This window comes from Microcebus murinus, chromosome 6 (assembly GCF_040939455.1).
Source record: "Microcebus murinus isolate Inina chromosome 6, M.murinus_Inina_mat1.0, whole genome shotgun sequence".
Classification (NCBI taxonomy): domain Eukaryota; kingdom Metazoa; phylum Chordata; class Mammalia; order Primates; family Cheirogaleidae; genus Microcebus; species Microcebus murinus.
In genome coordinates this window covers 69,973,603-69,994,308 of record NC_134109.1, presented here as the reverse complement: position 1 = coordinate 69,994,308, position 20,706 = coordinate 69,973,603, and the positions used below count along the sequence as shown (strand labels likewise).

The 20,706-nt window shown below is 39.2% G+C and overlaps 1 protein-coding gene across 1 annotated transcript; it reads right to left on the bottom strand.

Moving 5' to 3' along the window:
• Positions 1 to 268: 268 nt before the first annotated feature.
• On the bottom strand, positions 269 to 19,123 carry DAD1 (defender against cell death 1). The gene is made up of 3 exons (XM_012752792.2): positions 18,809 to 19,123; positions 9,242 to 9,412; positions 269 to 510 (listed from the first exon to the last, which is right to left on the bottom strand). Exons 1-2 carry the CDS (start codon positions 19,017 to 19,019, stop codon positions 9,282 to 9,284), a joined length of 342 nt encoding a protein of 113 aa, XP_012608246.1. The 5' UTR covers positions 19,020 to 19,123; the 3' UTR covers positions 269 to 510; positions 9,242 to 9,281.
• Between the last annotated feature and the right edge of the window lie 1,583 nt (positions 19,124 to 20,706).

Here is a 20,706-nt window from a genome sequence, read left to right as displayed (position 1 = left end):
CATTGTGGCATAAGAGCGGAAGCACCTGTAACAATCAAAGGATTAGTAAATGATTACCTGCTCCAGGGAAAAGACAAAGGACTGCCATTTCCCAGGGTTGTCTGCACTGCCTTTTGTCAGGAATTTCAAATACACTTAATGAAAACAAGAAGTTAGGTTCACAGTTGCAAGTTACCGACCCAAAAAGAGCTTAGCACAGAGGACTGAATGGGGTAAAAAGGATTTTGATACCAATAAAGAATAAAAACAAGAAACAGAGCCAGAGGTATAGAGAGGAGTGGCATGGAGTTTTTTAATTTGGAAGGCAAAAGGTTACACTTAATGAAACACAGAGGTCAGGTTAATAAACATTCATTACATAGTTGTTCTGACTCAGAGCAAGGGAACTTCTCTGGGCTTTCCACTTGCATACCAAATCAGAGTCGGTAGTAAGAACAAATCTGAAGAAAATCCACATGTCCAACCAGCTGCCGTCTCAACAACTCTTATCCAGGAAAATCAAAAGCGAACCTAAAACAAAGAAGCAGAAAGGTAAAATGTCTTATGATACTACAGATGGGGCCTCAAATCCTTCAATCCATATTCTAACTCACAAGACAGCTCAGGGGCTCCTAAACTCAGGACAGTATTTAAACCAGACTAGAACAACAAGAATGAAGCAAATGTATTTCACAGAACATTTTATGGGCATAGTATCCAGAAAAATAAATGTTCAAACATGAATTCCAGGCACACGAAGGCAAAACTGACTAGGAACTGGGAGACATGGGTTTTAACTCCAGCTCTGTTGTTCATTAGCTGCATGGCTTTTACATAAGTCACTTTTACCTCCCTAGACTACAAATTCTTTGAGGTGAGAAGGTTGCAGTTTACCATAAAGAGCTCTTCTGGATTTAAAAGGCTTTTAGAGCATGGATTTCCAGTTTAGAGAAAGAGGAAGATAGGGGAAGGAAAGATTCAAGAAAGAAAGTAGCTTCAGGACCAGCCTGGGCAACACAGTGAAACCCTGTCTCTACAAAAAATTAAACAAACAAAAAATCAGCTGGGCCCAGTGGCCCCAGCTACTCAGGAGGCTGAAGCAGGAGGATCATCTGAGCCCAAGAGTCAGAGGTTATAGTGAGCTATTACTGCACCGCTGAACTCAGCCTAAATGACAGAGTGAGATACTGTCTCTTAAAAAAAAAAAAAAAAAAGAGTAGAGAAAAATTCCTAATCTCAGATTTCACAAAGGACCAAAATAAAAGAAATAATTTAGTTTTTATTTTAAAATATAGTTGGCCATGCTCACACCTGTAATCCCAGCACTCTGGAAGATCAAGGTGGGGGGACTGCTTGAGACCAGGAGTTCAAGACCAGCCTGGGCAACACTGTGAGACCCTCTCTCTACAAAAAAATTTAAAAATTAGCCAGTGCAGTGGTGCAAGCCTGTAGTCTCAGCTACTTGGGAGGACTGTTTAAGCCCACGAGTTCAAATGTATAATGAATTATTATTGTACCACTGCACTATAGCCTAGGCAACAAAGCAAGACACTCTCTCTCTCCACACACACACACACACACACAAGCAAGGAGAAAATGAACAATAACTCCAAAATAAGTGGCTACATTGCTGCTAGAGCCAGATGGAATTGACTCCCCAAAAGATGCAGGCTTCCTTTCTAGTCTCTCAGAGTAGAGCTTCCCACCCAGCTGATTCTAACATGGGTATGGCCAGAAATTGACCTCTTGGCCCTAGGGACTCCAAAGTCTCTAGCCACGAGCAGCCAATTTTTCCCACAGGGTGCCTAAAAATACTATAATCTTCTATGTGTGCCATGACTTGAAAAAGGTTGAGAAATACTACCTTTCAAAATAACTGGACTACTCCAGTAGGTAAAAAGTTGGTTCAAATGGCCTGGAGAGTCTAGCATCAGAGCTTGAAGGTAAAGTTTTAGACTTTTAGCCAGAATGCTTTTACTTTACTAATGATGGTATTGAGAGAAATGCCATATAATTGCAGAACATTCCTGTATCAGTGAAATTGTGAGAAATGTATAATATAAAAGAGCAGTAACAGCAAAAAAGTGTTCACAGTGTTAAACACGAACAGACCTATTAAAACTCACCTATTCATTTCATCAACTTTCTTAAAGCAAACTCTCTAGTAATAGACTATGCACTGATATAACACACCAATTCTAAGGGCCAACGTGAGAGAGGACTACAGCACAAGGCCATTTTCAGTGAACAAAACCTTGACACTTAAAGAATTATAAAAGAAATCCTAGTTTAGAACAAAAGTTAAGTTTTGAGATTTTATGATATAAAAACATTTAAATCTAAGACGTCAAGGCTAGTCTTGTTGAAGGCAAAAATGACCCATGAGAGTTAAAAGACTCTTTGATAGTGGTTTTCAGAAAATCCTATTTACAAAGATCTACTCCCTTAAGGCAGATATATTTACTAGACATTATTCTAAAAGCAGAGATTCTAAGATTCTTTGAAATATTTGCTCACAAAATTGGACTATTGAACAGCTCAGTAGAATGATTTTAACTGTTAACCAGGGCATAAAGGTCTCAGGAAACAGACTAATAAATCTCCTCCCCTGATATCAAGACATGTAAAATGGAAGACACCTACTGAGAAAAGTTAGCATGACTTCTCCAGTCTATTTTACCCATGCAGAAAAGATAGCTCCATGTGATCAGTCCGTTCTAATCATCTTAAAAGAAAGCAAGGCACAATACAAAAAACTGTTAAAAATAATTATTCTCTGCATAGATAGAAAAGATAATGCCAGACAGGGTCATTTCTATTTGGAATCTGTATTCTTCTCCAGCACCGTCTCTATTCAGATACTAGAAGTAGGCAGATATTCTCGAATACTGACTTTCCTTTGAATCCATCTCATCCTGGATCCTGGTTGCCCAATTAAAACTGAAATTAGAAATAATGTGAATCACAGTCCATTCTGCAGAAATTCTAGATTCAGAGCTCAATTTGAATCATTATAATTTTAGAAGGCAAAGATCATATGAAATTCTAAAACATGAAAGAAACTTTAAAGATCAGCTAGTGTAATCCTCTCATTATAGAGATGAGAAAACTGTAACCTGATAGTTTTGACAAATTTGTCCAGAGCTGTGCTTTCCAATAACATAGCCATGAACTAGAGGTGACTATTTAAACTTAGTTAAAATTAAATAAAATTTAAAATTCAGTTCCTGGGTCACTTAGCCACATTTCAAATGTTCAATAACCACATGTGGCCAGTGGTTACCATATTGGGCAGTGCAGACCCAGAACATTTCCACATTGCAGAAAGTTCTATTGGACAGCACTGGTCCAGGGTCACCCTCCATAAAGTCAGGTCTCCTAATCTGCATTCTCCTCCATTTCTCCTGGACCACATTATGGATGGCCAAATTTGCAAAAACATTTCAGATAGCCTGTCTTCATCCTTTCTTACCAACCTCTCCTAAATTTATCCCATTTAAAAAAGAAAGCTAGTTTAATATTTATAATAAAAACCTTCTAACAGGAAGATGTATATAGTCATCACTTTAAAGTCCTAAACATAATAGAGAGGAAGAAATATAAAAGTTTGGAGTTCAAATGTCTGTTATCAAGTTCTCACTTGGTCACTTATTAGTTCCAGGGACTGGACAAGCCAACTTGGTAATTTCACCAAGGTTTAATGACCTAAGGTATAAAATGGGAATACTATTATTTGTCTACCTCCATCACAGGGTAGGTGGTAAGGATCATATGAGTTAATGTATATAAAAGTAAATGGGGAATGTATGTGAATCCTGTAAGCCTGGTAATGTGATAACTGTAAAACATTTTACAAATGTTGTTTAATTTTGTAATAAGCCTTATACAAATATCATACATTTTGTTATAAACAGTCACATCTGTAACTTTCTACCTCCTGTCAATGGATAATGGAAATCTGAGAATATGAATAAAAAGCAACAATTGAAGAGAAAAAAAAAAAGCCCAAATGAGGATCCACAGAAATTCCAAGTGGGGATGACTTGGAGTAGGAGTAACCTGAGGTAGAAGGATAGAAAAAATAAGGCAGGAGTTAAGGCAGCAATGAAATTTATAAACACAAATCTACCTGACATTCTTTTTTTTTTCTTTTGATGAAGGGACCAAATACAAAACAGAGTTCAATCACCAATTAGAGTCAGCAATTAGTAGGGGGGGTTTAGCAAATAGAATAAGCACATGCAAGGTTTTAAGAATAAGTAAAGAATTAATCTTGTCTTCCAATCAGGGAGAAATGAGTTGGAAAAAGTTATGCTGTGCCTACCCCAGAAGATTTTCTACAGATTTAGGACAGTTCCCTTTTAAAGAACTTATTTGGTGACTGGACCTAATTCAATATAAGGTAGAAATGTTAAAGAGAAAATGAAATAAAAACAAAATAGGCCCCCAATGAACAAAAAAATTAAAGATAATTGCTGGTGGAAGGTCACTGTTAAGAGTAATGAAAGGTCTAGAACAAACCAAAAAGGGAGCTCTCGAACTGACAAGATTAAAAAACAAAACAAAGGGGAAATCTGAGGGTCTACGAGTACATAGTTGGTCTTCCCCTATGTAACAAAACCTTTGGTTTCAGGGCCCCACGCTCTTTTGTTCCTAACTCAACAATGCCCACTTCTGGTCAGAATGTAAAGCACCCCCACAATCCAGCATCTAAACCCACTCAGACCTCTGCTGCCCTCCTATGACTGGAAAGAAACTAGGTTGTATCATAAAGACATCAGTGGTTTCTTCCCCCAAACCCAACGTTCTTGTATGTTGTAGCACATTCTCGCAGCACATGAAATGTATTATACAATCCAATAGGTGGCAGCAGAGCCCAAAGAATAACATTTAGATCCCCTTCCAGAGGTAATTTTCTCGATTACTATACTTTAACTGATGAATTCAAAAAGCCAACCCAATAGCATGTTTGCAAACAGTATTGCTACTCAGAGTCTAAGATGTTCTTCTCAGCCCTCTAGCCCTCTTGCTTCAGCTAGGATTAAACACTATGAATTTTTAAAGACCTGTGGGAGAATGGTCCCCATTATAAAAACAAAACACTAACAAGCCTTTAGCACAAGCATTGTGCAAATAATCTCCCTGGGAGCTGAGCACACTTCTAAGCTTGAGTTTGTCCCTTTGTGCCCAGTTCATCTTTCCTTCTGATCTAGGACCCAATTCATCTGAAACTTTGATTCCAAAACTGTGACCCAATGTAGCTCTATCCCTCTTTTTCTCATTACCCTTCAGAACACCTGAGAGGATGATATTTTTTGTAAAGAATTTCACAAAGAAACATGGAAAGACAAAACAGGAAATAATTACAGAAAGGATATAAAATTTTAAATGCTCAAATCCACTGAGTATTCAAATCCATGAGTGCCATGCATGCATTTAAAATGTACTGCCAAATACCAAAAATTAATCATTTCATGCATGCACAGATTCCTGGGGCTCAGAAGCTCACTACGAGTATTTTTACTTTTATATGTTCATTTTTATAATATAAATATTGAATCTTTCTTGACCACCTGGATAGCTACTCATAACTAGTATTGCCATCTAATAGAGCAGCTAACTTTTATCACAGGGTTTCTCAAACTGCCATCTTTGTTTGGACATGTTTTCAGGAGATCACAAAGTCTGAAATTAGAAAAGGCTGTAATAATAGATCTAGGTCTTATATTAGTCTTGGTTGAATTAAATTGCCTTGAAAAGTTTCAAACATTATGGGACAGGGAAGGACTTAGGACTAAGAAAGGATTCAAAGCGAACTTCATCCCTTCTTGTAAGGGCTCTAAAAAAAAAAGCGAACTTCAACTGAATCTATAATGTTTAATCCATTCAAAATCTGTTAATTCCAGATGGTGGCTACATGAGTGTTTGTTATATTATTACCTATGCCTTTTTGTCATTTATTATCATAATAAAAGCAAAGAAAGGAAAGTAGTAAGGTGAGGACAGGGGATAAAACACTTGTGGTATCTTTCTAAATTTATTTAACTCTACAATTGACAAATATTGTATAATAAACAGCTGTGAGCAAAAAGGGGTTATAAAAATAGTTGTTTTCTGAAGTCAGACTAGATTATCAGACTTATTAGTTATAAGATTTCTAGCAAGGCTCTCTCACAACTGCAGTTCCTCATCCATAAATGGGAATAGCAAACCTATCCTCAAGAAGTTTTTTTTGTTTGTTTTAAGAGATGGGGTCTCACTCTGATGCCCAAGATGGAGCACAGTGGTTATTCACAGGCGCCATCACAGTCCACTGCAGCCTCTAATCAGGGGTCCTCAAATTTTTTAAACAGGGGCCAGTTCACTGTCCCTCAGACCATTGGAGGGCCTTTGGAGAGTGTGGCGCACATTCCACACGTGCTCACTGTGGGGCCCAGAGGAGTGGGCTGATAAGCAGGACAGGCAGCGGTAGCAAAAACACCCGGTGGGCCAGATAAATGTCCTCAGCACGCCACATGTGGCCCGCAGGCCGTAGTTTGAGGACGCCTGCGTCTAACTCCTGCCTCAAACGACTTTCCTACAGCTGGGATCACAGGCACACCACCACACCTAGCCCATCATGAGTTATTTTGAAAACAAAATGAGATATGCAATGAAAAGCACTTAAAGCATAGCACACAGTGAGCACTCTCTATCTGTTAACTTCCTTACTTCCCTTTAAATATATCGATTTAACTTAATGCCATTTTCTTTTGATCTGCCTTTTTCAGAGTAGCTGCTGGTTTCGAATGTCACCCACAAATTTATGCAAGATCAGTTACATTATAAACGTTTATTTTTTTAATACCAAACTCTCAGTTGGAAAATATGAAAAATGTTTAATCTGTTTTGTTCCACTTCCTAAGTTGGTATAAATACTGAGAACTCATTTGGAAGCATTTTTAAAGTGCTTTGGTACACTGTATATATAGCTGAGTTAGAAGCACATAAAAGGGGCAAAAAAAAATGTATGATTTAAAAAAAAAACCTGAGAGCAGGACAGTGTAATATACGTCAAATGAAGGATCTCTAAGAAAAATGCTCTGAGCAATTCCACCAAAGAGAAGGATTTTTCTATAAACATATTCTCTATAGAATGATTTAACATTGCAATCTGGGACTGAAGATTTTGCTGTACCTGGGGCCCATAATTCCCAGCTTAACAGGTGGTCCTAGGTTGTTAATATGGTCTATAGTACACAGTTTCTGCTGAGCCTGCTCTTTTCTCTCTGTTTTTGTCATCATTTTGAAATACTAAGCTCTCTGCAGCAGAGTCTTCCTCCAATCATGACAGCCCTAGGAAATAATTTTCCATGATTTGGTATCTCCCTGAGCCTAGAAAACATCCTTGAAATGTTTGCTCTGTCCCCTTCCTAAGTATACTCATGATTCATCTAGAAAAAAAGTCTTCAGAAATCTTGACAAAGACAATCAGAAGATTTATGACCTTTCCAGAAGTCTCTATCAAAAAGCCCAAGAGTTACTCTTATATGCAAGCATAAAGTAATGTTGATAGGTCAGTTTTCTACTTGCACTCAAGAAGGCAGAGTCCAGTCCCTTTTCTGGACTCTCACAGTATTTGGTTCTGCTCTTTAGTGAGGTTCTAATTGTACTGTATTTTAACCGTTATGTTTAAACATCTTCTCCCCTACTAGATTGTTCACTTCTGGAAGGCAGGTGCCACATTTTACTTTTATTTATATTCCCAGTAACAAAACACTGACTGGCACATAGGGAGGGCAATGCAAGTCTTAATCAGATTACCAAGGAGTTAAAGTGTTTTAAAATAATAGAATAAAGTGGTTCCCAAACATTTTACTGAAATAAACTACTCTGTCAACTTACCATTACCAAAAATGAAATCTTACCCAAACTAAAAGAACTTTTTTTGAGGCAGTATCAAAGAAAAAGATTTATGTAACATATTATAAGTAAATGACTAATTCAGGTCAGAAAATGAAGTACAGTCATTGTCACACTACTGCATGCACATTACACATAGGTGCTCCACCTCTTGTACTAGATTTCTACTGATTAGCACCAAAAATGATAGCTTTCCACATGGTGACAGGAAGAGGTTGGTCCTAGGATATTCTTCCCGAAGAAGGATAATATTTCCTAAGGTTCTCTTTTCTCCACCACCCAGTAACAGCAACATTAAATTTTGTAAAGCAAAAGCAAACAAAAGAGCACACGCATTCATCAGTAAGCTACATAGGGTATTAGAGCACTAGGCCAAGAGCACCACCAGACTAAGGCACTGCCCTGTAAACACTTAACTATGTGGCCAGGGAAGGCCACTGGATTGTTTGGGAACTTTATTTTCTTATACATAAAGTAACAGTGTTGACATACAGTTTGGAAAACACCCATATACTTATTAGAGCTTTAGCTGAACTCAAGAAGGTACAGCTAACTCAAGAAGGGAGAGTCTGCTTGGTTAGGGAGGGATGGAGGGGAAGGCATACCACACATGAAGGAGAGGCCAAGCTGAGAGTGCTTTTTGACTTTTGTCCATCAAAACAACTCCAACTCTACTTCTGTTTTATATACCAGGATTCTATATAAGAGTTTGGGGGGAAAAAAGAGTTCTACTACTAATAAAAGACAAAATGGCATTCCAAGTCACTACAAAGATCTAAATAATTTTTTAAAAAAGAAAAAAACGGCAAATGAACCAAACAGCATCTCGCCTGATATTTTACAGTCTTCTCCCAAGTTAATCTAATTCCCCCTCTTAATTCTACTTTAGGACACATATTAGCAAATGGCTATAGTCATTCGTTCAACATAACTGGATACCTATCAGGTATAAGTGTTCTATAGTGGGTACTATGAGGACAATGGCATTTAAAGTCATCTGAAATCAAAATCAGAAAAAAATTAAAGAACAAATCTAAAGGCAAAATCTACAATTTATGTCCCTTCCAAAATCTGAGTTATTTTCATGGAGTTATTAGTGCAGAAAGTATTGCACTAGCTACTGGCAAACACTCGTTTTCTGTTATCTTAATGATTTGCAAAACAGCGAGAAGAAAAGGCAATGACCATTAGCAGGAGCACTGATGAATCATGATATTAATGCACACTTTGCAGACCAATAGAAAATTCTGCAAACATGTTATCAGCAAGGGAGCCTTGCCCACCATGATCAAAACCACCCCTAACCAATTTCTCTTCCTAAAATCAACATTATCAGACAAGGGCTATGATCATCACTTACATTCTTCCAGTCTCCCACTCCTCAAGTAAATGGGAATGATTCAGCCAACAAAGTTCATGACAACAAGGTGCAGGATGGTGCTGGCAAAGAGAAAATCAGCAAAGGCTCGCTCCGGGGAGATGCCTTGGAAATCTGCTTTGTTCTGTGGGTTGATCTGTATTCTCAGGCAAACTGTACAAGAAGCAAAACACAAAAATGATTATCTAGAAATATAAAACAAACGACTGCTAATGACTGCTAATGAATTATCCTATGACCCAACAATTCTACTTCTACAGAAATGAATGCACACACATTGAAAGGCACGTAAAGCAATGATACCCACAATCTAAAAGTCTACCAAAAGTAAAATGGATAAATTATAGTATACACAAACAATAGAAAACTATATAGCTATGAAAAAACTCCTATACACAAAATGAATGAATTCCACAAAAAGTTAGGCAACATAATCAAGACATTAAAAGTACATGCTGGACCGGCCATGGTGGCTCACGCCTGTAATCCTAGCACTCTGCGAGGCCAAGGCAGGAGGATAGCTCAAGGTCAGGAGTACGAAACCAGCCTGAGCAAGAGTGAGACTCCGTCTCTACTAAAAATAGAAATAAATTAATTGGCCAACTGAAAATATACATAGAAAAAAATTAGCTGGGCATGGTGGCGCATTCCTGTAGTCCCAGCTACTCAGGAGGCTGAGGCAGAAGGATCGCTTGAGCCCAGGAGTTTGAGGTTGCTGTGAGCTATGCTGACGCCATGGAACTCTAGTCCAGGCAACAGAGTGAGACTCTGTCTCAAAAAAAAAAAGTACATGCTGTATGATTCCATGCATGTAAAGCTTAAAATGAGGCAAAACAAAGCTATGGTAAATTAAGTCAGGATATGGTTTTTATCCTTCATGGGGGGAGGGGTGACAGGGAAGATGCAACAAGGTTTCTATGGTGCTGATAATGTTCTATATGTTTTTTTCTTTTTTAAGAGCCAGGGTCTCACTCTGTCACCCAGGACGGAATGCAGTGGTACGATCACAGCTGACTATAACCTCGAACTCCTGGGCTCAAGCGATCCTACCAACTCGGCCTCCCAAAGTGCTGGAATTATAGGCGTGAGCCACTGTTGTTCTATGTTTTCATCTGGACAGTGATTACATGAGTAAATTAAAAAATTTGTCAAACTGTACACTTAAATTTTGTACTCTTAATTGTTTTGTTAAAGGAAAATTAATGCAAAAATATGACTTCTCAGAGTTATGCTAAAAACTAGAAACTTACTCAGAGAAAAAATACATATAACCAAAAACCCACAAAGCTCTCATATGTCCTGAATTAAAGGTTTCTAATTATACCTAGATGGGGATGTAGCTGAGGCAATAACAAAACGGACTACACTGAATGACAAGTTATAAAAATGTGAATTATTTTCTAATAGAATATGTATATAGTGGATAACAGAAATTATAAACACAATATGCTCATCCATGAGGATCTCATAATTGTAGATAAACTATCTTTGATGTCAAAGTTCTAACAGCTGCTTATTTGTCTCAAAAAAGGCAAGAGATCAAAGCTGAATAACTCTTGACAGAGAACTCTTCCACTGCACATTCCATAGCCTTGAAGAGTCTACCAGAGGTGGGGAACCTGCAGCCTTCTGATTGCAAGATTGTTCTTTTTTAAGCACCAAAGGAGGCAAGAAAAGCTTCATCTTTCTCTGCTGCATCCCTTTTAATAAAATGATCTACTCTGTAAAATTTGGATTCAGTCAAAAGGCCACTCTCAAGGATCCAGAAGGTCACACTCTAACCTGATACCTTAGCAACAGTCACCACTGACAAGAAAAGGAAGCTCCAGGAGTATACTCATCCAAAATATCTTTATGTGTCTGATAAATTATTACACTACTCAAGAAAACCCAAATTTGCTTCAGGCTAGTATAATTCCATCACTAATCAAGAAAAAGCAATGAACTGAAATCTAATCCAAAGGTCAGAAAACTATCAGACTAGTTCTCCAGCATCCATCACCATGGCAACAGTTTTCATTATGCTTAAACAGTAAACACCGTGGAAGCACCACTGATTTTTTTGGTACACAGACCCTTTGAAATATGAAGGACACTTACTGAAGCAAGGGCAACCAATTAAAATCCTGCTTGTACAAGGCAGATTGGTTCATCCATTTGGGAGAGCAACTGGCAATATCCATTAACATTTAAAATGTTTTTACCTTTGACAAAGGAATTTATCTTAAGGAACAAAGACATTCTAACAGCATGTTTGTAAAGTTGAAAAAAATTAAAACAGTCCAAATGTCATCAAGGGGATTAAATAACACTTTGACATACAAAGAAATCCCATGCAATTATTCAAAAGAATAAGGTAAATTCTGTACATACTAACAGTAAAGTCATCCAAGCTATATTAACTGAAAAAAAGCCAAAATGTTATCCCAACCCGTATTTCTCTTTAAAAACGTGTGTGTGTGTGTGTGTGTGTGTGTGTGTGTGTGTGTGTGTATAAAAAGATATATATAATTATTTTGTCATTTGTTTTAGTTAGAATCTAGAAAAAAATCTGGGGAAATTGATACCAAACTACTTCTGGTTACTAGGGGGGCAAACAGGTGGTATAGTTTTGGGGAAATATGAGGGGACAAAAGAAAAACTCTCCATGACGGTGGATAAAATAATGAATTGATGTTATCATTACCAGGTTATTTCAATGACAACACAAGAATCAGAGTCCCACAGAGATGGAAAGGACCTCCAAGGTCCAGATCAATACCCCATTTGATGCATAAAAATAAAATGCCCAAGGGGTGGCAGGAGGTGGGCAAGCTAGGGGAGGCTGCATGAATCACCTGGGAAGCTTTCCAGAGTATACTCACCACTTATAGAAGCTTGTAAGCCACCCCAGATGGAGGATTAAACTTTTCAGAGCATGTGTTACTGATAAGGGTGTCATATCTCTCAGATGCATTGGAACAAAAAAGGCAAAGAATGCCTGTTCAAAAAGCTCCTCCACAAATGGTCCCTCAGTCTCTCTCTGAGCACTTCCAAAGATGGAAATTCACTACCTCCTCAGGCAGCCTGTTCCATTTTAGCAATTCTAATTTAATCTATGCCCTTAAATGTTCATTCATTCAGCAAAATATTTACTGAGCATCTACTACATGACACGCATTGTTCCAGGTGTTGGGAATGTGGCACAAAACAAGACAGACAAGAGTGTGGCTCTCAAGGAACTTCCACTCCAATGGAGAGAAATATATAATAAACAAACAAGGAACTATCAGGTCATGATATATGCTATGAAGAAAATAAAACAAGATAATAAGGAGTGACTGGGAAACTTTTTTTAAATCAATCATCACAGAAGATGCTATTTAAGACCAATATTTGAAAGATAAGGATCCAATCATGTAAAGATGCAAAGCATTTGTAAGAACAATCTTGACATGTTCTAGGTATAATGAGGTCAGACTGCAAGACTGTAGTGATTATGGGGAAGGAGACAAGGGCCAAATCCTATGGGGGCTTTGTCAACCTCAGGGAAGAGTTTGGATTTAGTTCTAAGTGCAATGGAACAGTATTTCAGGGTTCTGAGGTGAGTAAAATAATCTGATTCACATTTTTTAAGGCCACTAGAACTGCAACATGGGGAATGGTTTGCAGTGTTAAAGAAGCAAAGGGATTGATTGCTTAGGAGCCAAAGAGCTAGGGTAATGGTAGTAAAAATGGACAGAAGTGAAGAGATATAGGCTATCTTTTGGAGAAGACAGAGCTTGCTGATGAAATGAATGTGGGAGATAAGAAATCAACAGACCAAGGAAACCTAAATTTTTCCATTCAACACCTCTACCAACACTGACAGCACGTACTAACTGGTTAAGAAGCAGATCATTGCACAAGAAGGGTCAATTTGGGACATGTCAAGTTCAAGGTATATATCAGACATCAAATTGGCAATTGGATTTACTAATTTAGAATTCAGGGGACAGGTCAAAACTAAAAATATAAATGTGGTGGTTGTAGGCATACAGATGTTATTTAAATCCACCTATGGAAAGAAATGCCAAAGTGAAGAGATCTAGAACCAAGCTCTCAGTGAGAGACACACAACAGCACAAACAGTAGGAAGGAAAAGCCAGTCAGGCTAGAAGGAACAAGCAGCAGACTGTCATACTGTAAAAAGCTTTGAGAAGAAAGCTTTTCTTTTACCCAGAAGGAAGCAGCCAATTATGTTAAATGGTAATGTTACAACATGGCAAGAGTAGTTTCAGTAAAGTGGTAAGGACAGACCATCACCACCAAGAATGGCTTAAATAAACAATGGAAGGAGAAACGGTAACAGACAATTCTTCCAATAAATTCTGTGATGACAGAGAAGAAATGGAATAGTAACTAGAGGAGTATCTGGGGTCAAATGAAATTTTTTTAAATTGGACAATATTACAGCATGTTTGTATGATGGGAATGATTCAATAGAGAGAGAGAAATTAATGATGCATAATGGAGGGATAATTGCAGAAGGTGAGTACCTGAGGGAGCAAGAGAGAACTGGATCCTCTGCATAAGTGAAGGAGCTTTGACAGGAAAGGGACACATCACCCACCATAATGAGAAGTCAGTCAGAGAATATGGGTACAGAAGTAGGTGAGCTGCTATGACTCAGTGATGGAAGATGAAGAGAATCATATCTACTTTTTTTAGTGAAAAAAATAATTGTTCAGTATTCCTTAAATTATTATATGCATGCTCACAATTTAATACATACAGTGGTAAGCACTGAGGATGCAAAGATGAAAAAGACAGCCCTTGCCCTCAAGGGCTTACCTTCCAGAAGGAAGACTGACACACAAACACAGAACAGTGCCACATCTCTCTCTCTCTCTCTCTCTCTCTCTCTCTCTCTCTCTCTCACACACACACACACACACACACACACACACACACACACACACACACGAAAGTCATAATACAGGAGAGAGACCTAGATCTGCTGGCAGAGTCAGGGAAGAGTTCCAAAGGGAACTAGTACTTGAACTGAGAAGTCTAAGAAATGAAGGAATTTTGAAGGCAGTCACGCAGAAGTAAAACAGCTTGAGACATTACAATGTTCAAAGAATGACAAGTAGCTCAATAATGCTAAAGCAGAAAGTACAGAGGAGGCAGAGGCAAGAGAAACTGAAGATAGCAACAAAGCAGATTATGAAAGAGCCTGTATGTCATGCAAAAAATTTGAATTTTACTTTGGGAACCACAAATTTTATGTAGGGGTGACACAATCAGATTTGCAAGTCAAATCAAGCCTGCATATACAGAAAATGGCTGGAAAGAGAACCATAGACTGCAAGGCCAGTAAGGAAGATTGCAATAGTCTAGATGAAAGACATTAAGACCCAGAGACATTGAGGATGAAGAGGTAGCAATGGATGTGTGAAAGATATTTAGAAACAGGACTATCAGACACAAGAATGGCAAACTTCCAATCTCTTAGATAGCAGTTATGGGAGATAATATTAGGACCCACAAATCTGATGGAAACTTCCAAAAGAAATGCTGGATCCCAGTCTACACAGCCAAATAATTTCCATGAGATAGAAAATACTCTGGATTAGGCCTCCTTGTCTTTCAAATTCAAACTGGTTTTAGATTTGTAAACTAGGGAGAACAAAACTATGAGGGAAAAAAGCCAGAATTGTTTCATATAGATTAGAGAACAGAATACACAGAATAGACCAAAGTTGTAAAATGACTTAAAATCTGATTTGAAGAACAAAGACTTATGTTAAGGACAGTCTTAATGTTTTCCACTTACCCCTCCTACACAACACCTTAAGTAAGCACAGATTTTAGTTGGGTGAAAAAAAGGAAACTAAAAGGGTTGCCAACATTGAAATGTTACTCAAAAAAGGTACAGGTGTCCTCCTCTACAGATATCTAACCACAAGATCAGCAGTCAGCTGCTGAGGATATTTGAAATCTGAAAGAAGAAAAGTATTCTATCTCTGAGGTCCTTTTAAACTCCATATACTACACTCTGTTAATTCAAAAAAATATTATCTCAATGATGATTTACTACCTCTGGCTCCTTGAAACTATGGGTAATTCTCCGAGCTATGAGAGAATAGAAAACAGACCACTTTCAAGAGCATATGCTAAATTAATACATGCAGAGGGAATGAAAGAGAATAAATTGTCAAAAAGAAATTACAGAAGATTAAAGAACTTTTCCCTCCAATTCATCCTACATACCAATATCAATTTTAAGTCTCTTTCTTTCTTTCTGGGTTTTTTGTTTTTGTTTTGAGATAGGGTCTCACTCTATCACCCAGGCTAGAGTACCGGAACACAATCATAGCTCCCTGTAACCTCAAACTCCTGGGCTCAAGCAATGCTCCTGCCTCAGCCTCCTAAGTAGCTAGAACTACAGGTACCTGCCACCATGCCCAGCTAATTTTTTTTTAATTTTATTTTTTAAGGACAGGTCTCACTATGTTGCCCAGGCTGGTCTGGAACTTCTGGTCTCAAGGGATCCTCCCACCTCAGCCTTCCGAAGTGCTGAAATTACAGGAGTGAGCAACCGTGCCCAGCCCTCTTCCTTTCTTAAAAAAAAAAAAAAGAAAAATTTAAGTCATGAAGAGTTGTTGAAAGTAAAAAAATAATAATAAAGAAAAATCTTCAGATGCTTTCCTATTACCCACAGAATAAAGTCCAAATTCCTTGGCCTGGCATTCAAAGCTCCAGCACCCAGCACCACCTAGTCCTTCAACAGTATCTCCTACAATTCCCCTTCTCCAGCCAAACCGGCCTCCTCCATTCTCTTCCAACAGGAAACACACCACAGAAAAATTAGAAACCCCAGCACCATAAATAGGTACAAGGCTTCCTTTCCCAACAATCAAAACAAATAATAAGCATCCAAATTTCCCATTAAAACCAGTCTCCAGGCCAGGAGTGGTGGCTCACGCCTGTAATCTTAGCACTCTGGGAGGCCGAGGCGGGGGATTGCTGGAGGTCAGGAGTTCGAAACCAACCTGAGCAAGAGCGAGACTCCGTCTCTATATAAATAGAAAGAAATTAATTGGCCAACTAATATATATAGAAAAAAATCAGCTGGGTATGGTGGCACATGCCTGTAGTCCCAGCTACTCGGGAGGCTGAGGCAGGAGGATTGCTTAAGCCCAGGAGTTTGAGGTTAGTGTGAGCTAGGCTGACATCACGACACTCACTCTAGCCTGGGCAACAAAGTGAGACTCTGTCTCAAAAAAAAAATAAAAAATAAAAAAAATAAATAAAACCAATCTCCAGGCCTGTTACAATGGCCCATGTTCATAATCTCAGCACTCTGAGGCCAAGGAGGGAAGACTGCTTGAGGTCAGAAGTTTGACACCAGCATGAGCAAGAGCTAGACCCACCCCATCTCCACAAAACACAGGAAAATTAGCCAGGCGTGGTGGCATGCACCTGTAGTCCCAGCTACTCAGGAGGCTGAGGCAGGAGAATCATTTGAGCCCATGAGTTTGAGGCTGCAGTGAGCTATAATGATGTCCCTGCACTGTAGCCAGGGTGACAAAGGGAGACCCTGTCTCAAAAAAAAAAAAAAAAAAAACAGTCTCCAGTTGATTATTTAAGCTAACAAGTGGCAGAGGAGGCAGGATTTAGTAAGGTCAATGCTGTCAAAAGAAATGCAAATCATATCCTTCTTTGACAACTATGAATTGTCATGAATCCTCTCTAGTCCTGAAACCATTTCATTTCTCTAGCCCTATTATCTTTATCTAATAGGTTTGGAAATCCCAATCCTCCATGTTGACCCCACCATTTATATACCTTTTATTAGGCATTCCCTTCAATGACAAGCCATCTAGTTCCCATTGGAGAGGAGGGAAAGAAGTCTGCCAATTCAATTTTAGCCACAACAGGCTCAAAAACAGGACTTTGGCATAAGCAAAAGTCATCTCCTCAAAAACCTTCTGGCTTTATAACACTAATGATCTATAACTCTAGTCCATGCCCACTCTTCAGCAAACCACAATCTTCCATGCAACCCTGAAGTCATTCCTAACCCTGAAAAGTCAGGATGACTTTTCCATGGAGAAGGTTTCTTTCTTTAAAATCAGTTTTCAGGGCCTGTCCTGTTCCTATTCTTCCAGACCTAGAGACAAAAACATCAAACAAAATTAATCAGAAGTTCCTTCTGATTAGGGTTTCTTCTCTTGGACAGCAATAAAATTCTTAGCCATTTGCTAGGACATAGGATAGGGGACTGGGAGGCTGGAGAGTATGTAGAGCAAAGAGTATAGTGTATTTGGTCTGATAATGGTAACACATTCTGAAGGCCAGGATGTTGCCACAGAGGACGAGGTCTTGGTCATCTAGCACAAAACTCAAAGATGATAATTAAATATCCAATCAACAAGCTAAATCTCCAACTCCAAATTAGGCTCATACACAAGTCATTAGGTCCTTAGGCCTATTTTAAATTCTGAGAAGTAGAAGTATCTCTAGTGTGCCTGAACTAGCAATGTGAAGGTGTAAAAAGCATTCTATCGATCTATAACTTTAAGCAGAGAACCACTGTAAATGAAGTCTCCAGACAATTCTAATTCTGTATTTTCTCTGTACTCCAACTAGACTATAAATCCTTGAGGACAAGAAACAAACATATACCTGATGTATTCCCAAAGCTTTTACCATAATACCTCATATTCAACCCAAAATGCAATAGATAGCCTGACCATGATGATCACGCCAAAAAGAAAACATGAATCTTGGCATGTTTTCAAAGTCAAGCAGCAGGCAATACCAGTGACAGAAATGGCCCATGTGGTGGCCACCTAAAAACTGTATTAGTTAAGATTCAATGGGTCAAGCCTGTTTGCAGTATTCATTGACTCCCTGCAGGGCAAGAAAAGTCAGAATTTGGCAAAAATTTACAAAGAGAGTTCTCATTAAATATGGCAGTCTACAAGGTTATCAAATCCTGGAATCAGAAAGAAAAATAAAGCTAAAACAGAATTCTATGAATAAAAATTGAGTTCAGGATAGTGAAATAACAGCTTTATCCAGAAGAAATAAGTAGGAGCAACGAAAAGCCAAAATCAAGAAAAGGAAGATTCAACAAGCAAAGCACTTATATTTATATTCTTTACATTGTCATGGAAACATTTCACCAGAATTTAGTAGTGATTGGGTCAAGGTGAGAAAGATGATTCAAAGTTGGGTTTTTCATCTTAAAAGTCTACCAACTTTAAAGCTGTGTTAAAGCTAAGTGAACGCTGGAATAGGGTATTCCCGGGACCAATACGAAGTGCAGTGGCTCACCAGGTTGAGCAGCAGCAGGAAAGTGGTGTCTTTACACATTTAATTCCAGCTCCTAGACAGCTGTTTGGTATTAGGCATATGACCTAACCTTTCTGAGCCTCAATTTCCCCATTTACGAAAAGCAGGTAATGCAGGCTCTTCTAACTTCACGGGGCGGTAGTGTGATATAACAGAATACTATGGGAACAAAAGCAGCACACCCAAGTAACACATTATTATTGCGATTACTTATAGCATCATTACCCGCTAGGATGAAACTCCCCACACAAGAGATGAAGCCCGAGAGAAAAGAGTTGAAGGGGAAGGTCCCCACGAGGAGACAGTAACCGAATTGCAGCGCCCCCGTCAGCAGTATATACAGAAGGTACGCATCCAGCAACTTCAGACGCTGCGGAGTAGAGCTCAAGTATTCTTCTAAGAACCGGGAGATGACCGACACAACCGACGCCGACATGACTACACGCAGAATACTCTTGCCAGCGCTCTTCAAACTCCTGGAAGATCCGACCACCACACCGGATGTAGCGTTTGCGCATGCGCGCCGTTGCGCCCCACGTCCACCTTCCCCAGTGTGCCAATTTGCGCAGGCGTATAAGCAGGCCAAGGCGCGTGGGACAACTAATGCACAGGCGCAGACTGCACCGCCTGGACAAACTTAACGCCAGAAAAACTTAATGCGTCTGCGCAATGGCTCGGTCAATGAGCTGGACACGTGTACTCTTTGTTCTGTTTCCGCGGTCTGATTAGTGACGCCCACAGTTGCTCTGGCAACACGATACGGCGCGAAGAGAAGGGGAAGAAGTTTCACAACGGACAGCGCAGCCAACCAGAGGGTTCCGCCTCTTTTAGGTCCTCACGTGTCCTTAAAGATTTAACTTTTTGGATCTGCTTTGAGGCAGTGCTTGGCGTCCCCACGGTTTGGTACCAGCCCAGCCCTAAATCTGCTCGGGGCGCTGTCTGCAGATGTCCGTCAGAAATCATTAGAGCCAGTCAAGTTCCTTCGCAGTGAGAATCACCCCGGCCAATCACTGCGCAGGCACCAGTTCAGACTTGGTCAGTGGGGGGAGTGGGTGTGGTGCGGGGCCGGACGGAGGAAGCTCGACCTCTCTACAGGGTCCTGAACGGAAACTCGAGATCTAGCCCTGCGCTGCAAACATTTATTTGGAGCTTACTCGTGACAATGATGTGCTAAGTTGTAGGGCCCCTGAGGTGAATCAGATGCTGTCCCCGCCATTGAAGAGAATAACGGTCGAATATCATGCATAGAGTATATGATCAAAGTTAGCAGCTCTCTCCGCCCAAGCTGGCATCTTGAACCTAGTGTAATATCCCAGGGTTTCAGCGGTGAAAGGCCCGCAAGAGCATGCCTGAGTCAACCCTACCCTCTCCAACTCATTTTGCAGAAGAAACTGAAATGAAGGTTTGAGCTTTTGTGTTTTAAAAATTGGGATTAGTTACATATGTTTAGCGTTTTAACTTTTTTTTTTAAAGCTCTGCCTTCTAGCTTTGGTTGTCCTTTTAATTTCACATGAATCTGACCTTCTAGACCTAGTTCACCTCACTTTCCAGCAGTCTTTACGCACATAACCAGGTACTTGATTTTGAGCTTCTTAATAACTTTGAACTGTCCCAGGTATGCAAGCAAAATTCCCAAAATAGCAAGTGGACAACAATGTTCCTTCATTTTCTCTTTTTATTTGTCTAGACTGGAAACTCCTTCAGCATTAATAAATGTGTTGATTATTAGTGGTGAGCAAAGCCTTCCTTAGGTTCTAGAAAGAAGACAACCAATGTCCTCAGACAGCTTTACAGTCTATTTGAAGATATAGATTCATATTCATACCCACAGAGATTTGTGCCTCTACATGAACTTAAATTCTGCCCAAACCCTCTTATGTTGCTGAGAAGGAAGGAAAAGAAGGAAAGGAAAGAAAAGAAAGACAAATTGAAACTTTCTCCCGCCTTATCAACAAATAGGAGAGTAGCTTCCTCACAAGTATTCAACTTCAGACTTTACAAGCTAGGCTGATGCTTTTTAATCACTCAGAAGTGGATTCCTCATGGTTTCTATTCCATCAGCCAGGCTCCTTTCAGCAGTTTCTCCCTCATGTTTTGTCTGCCTTTGATCCATGTCAACTATC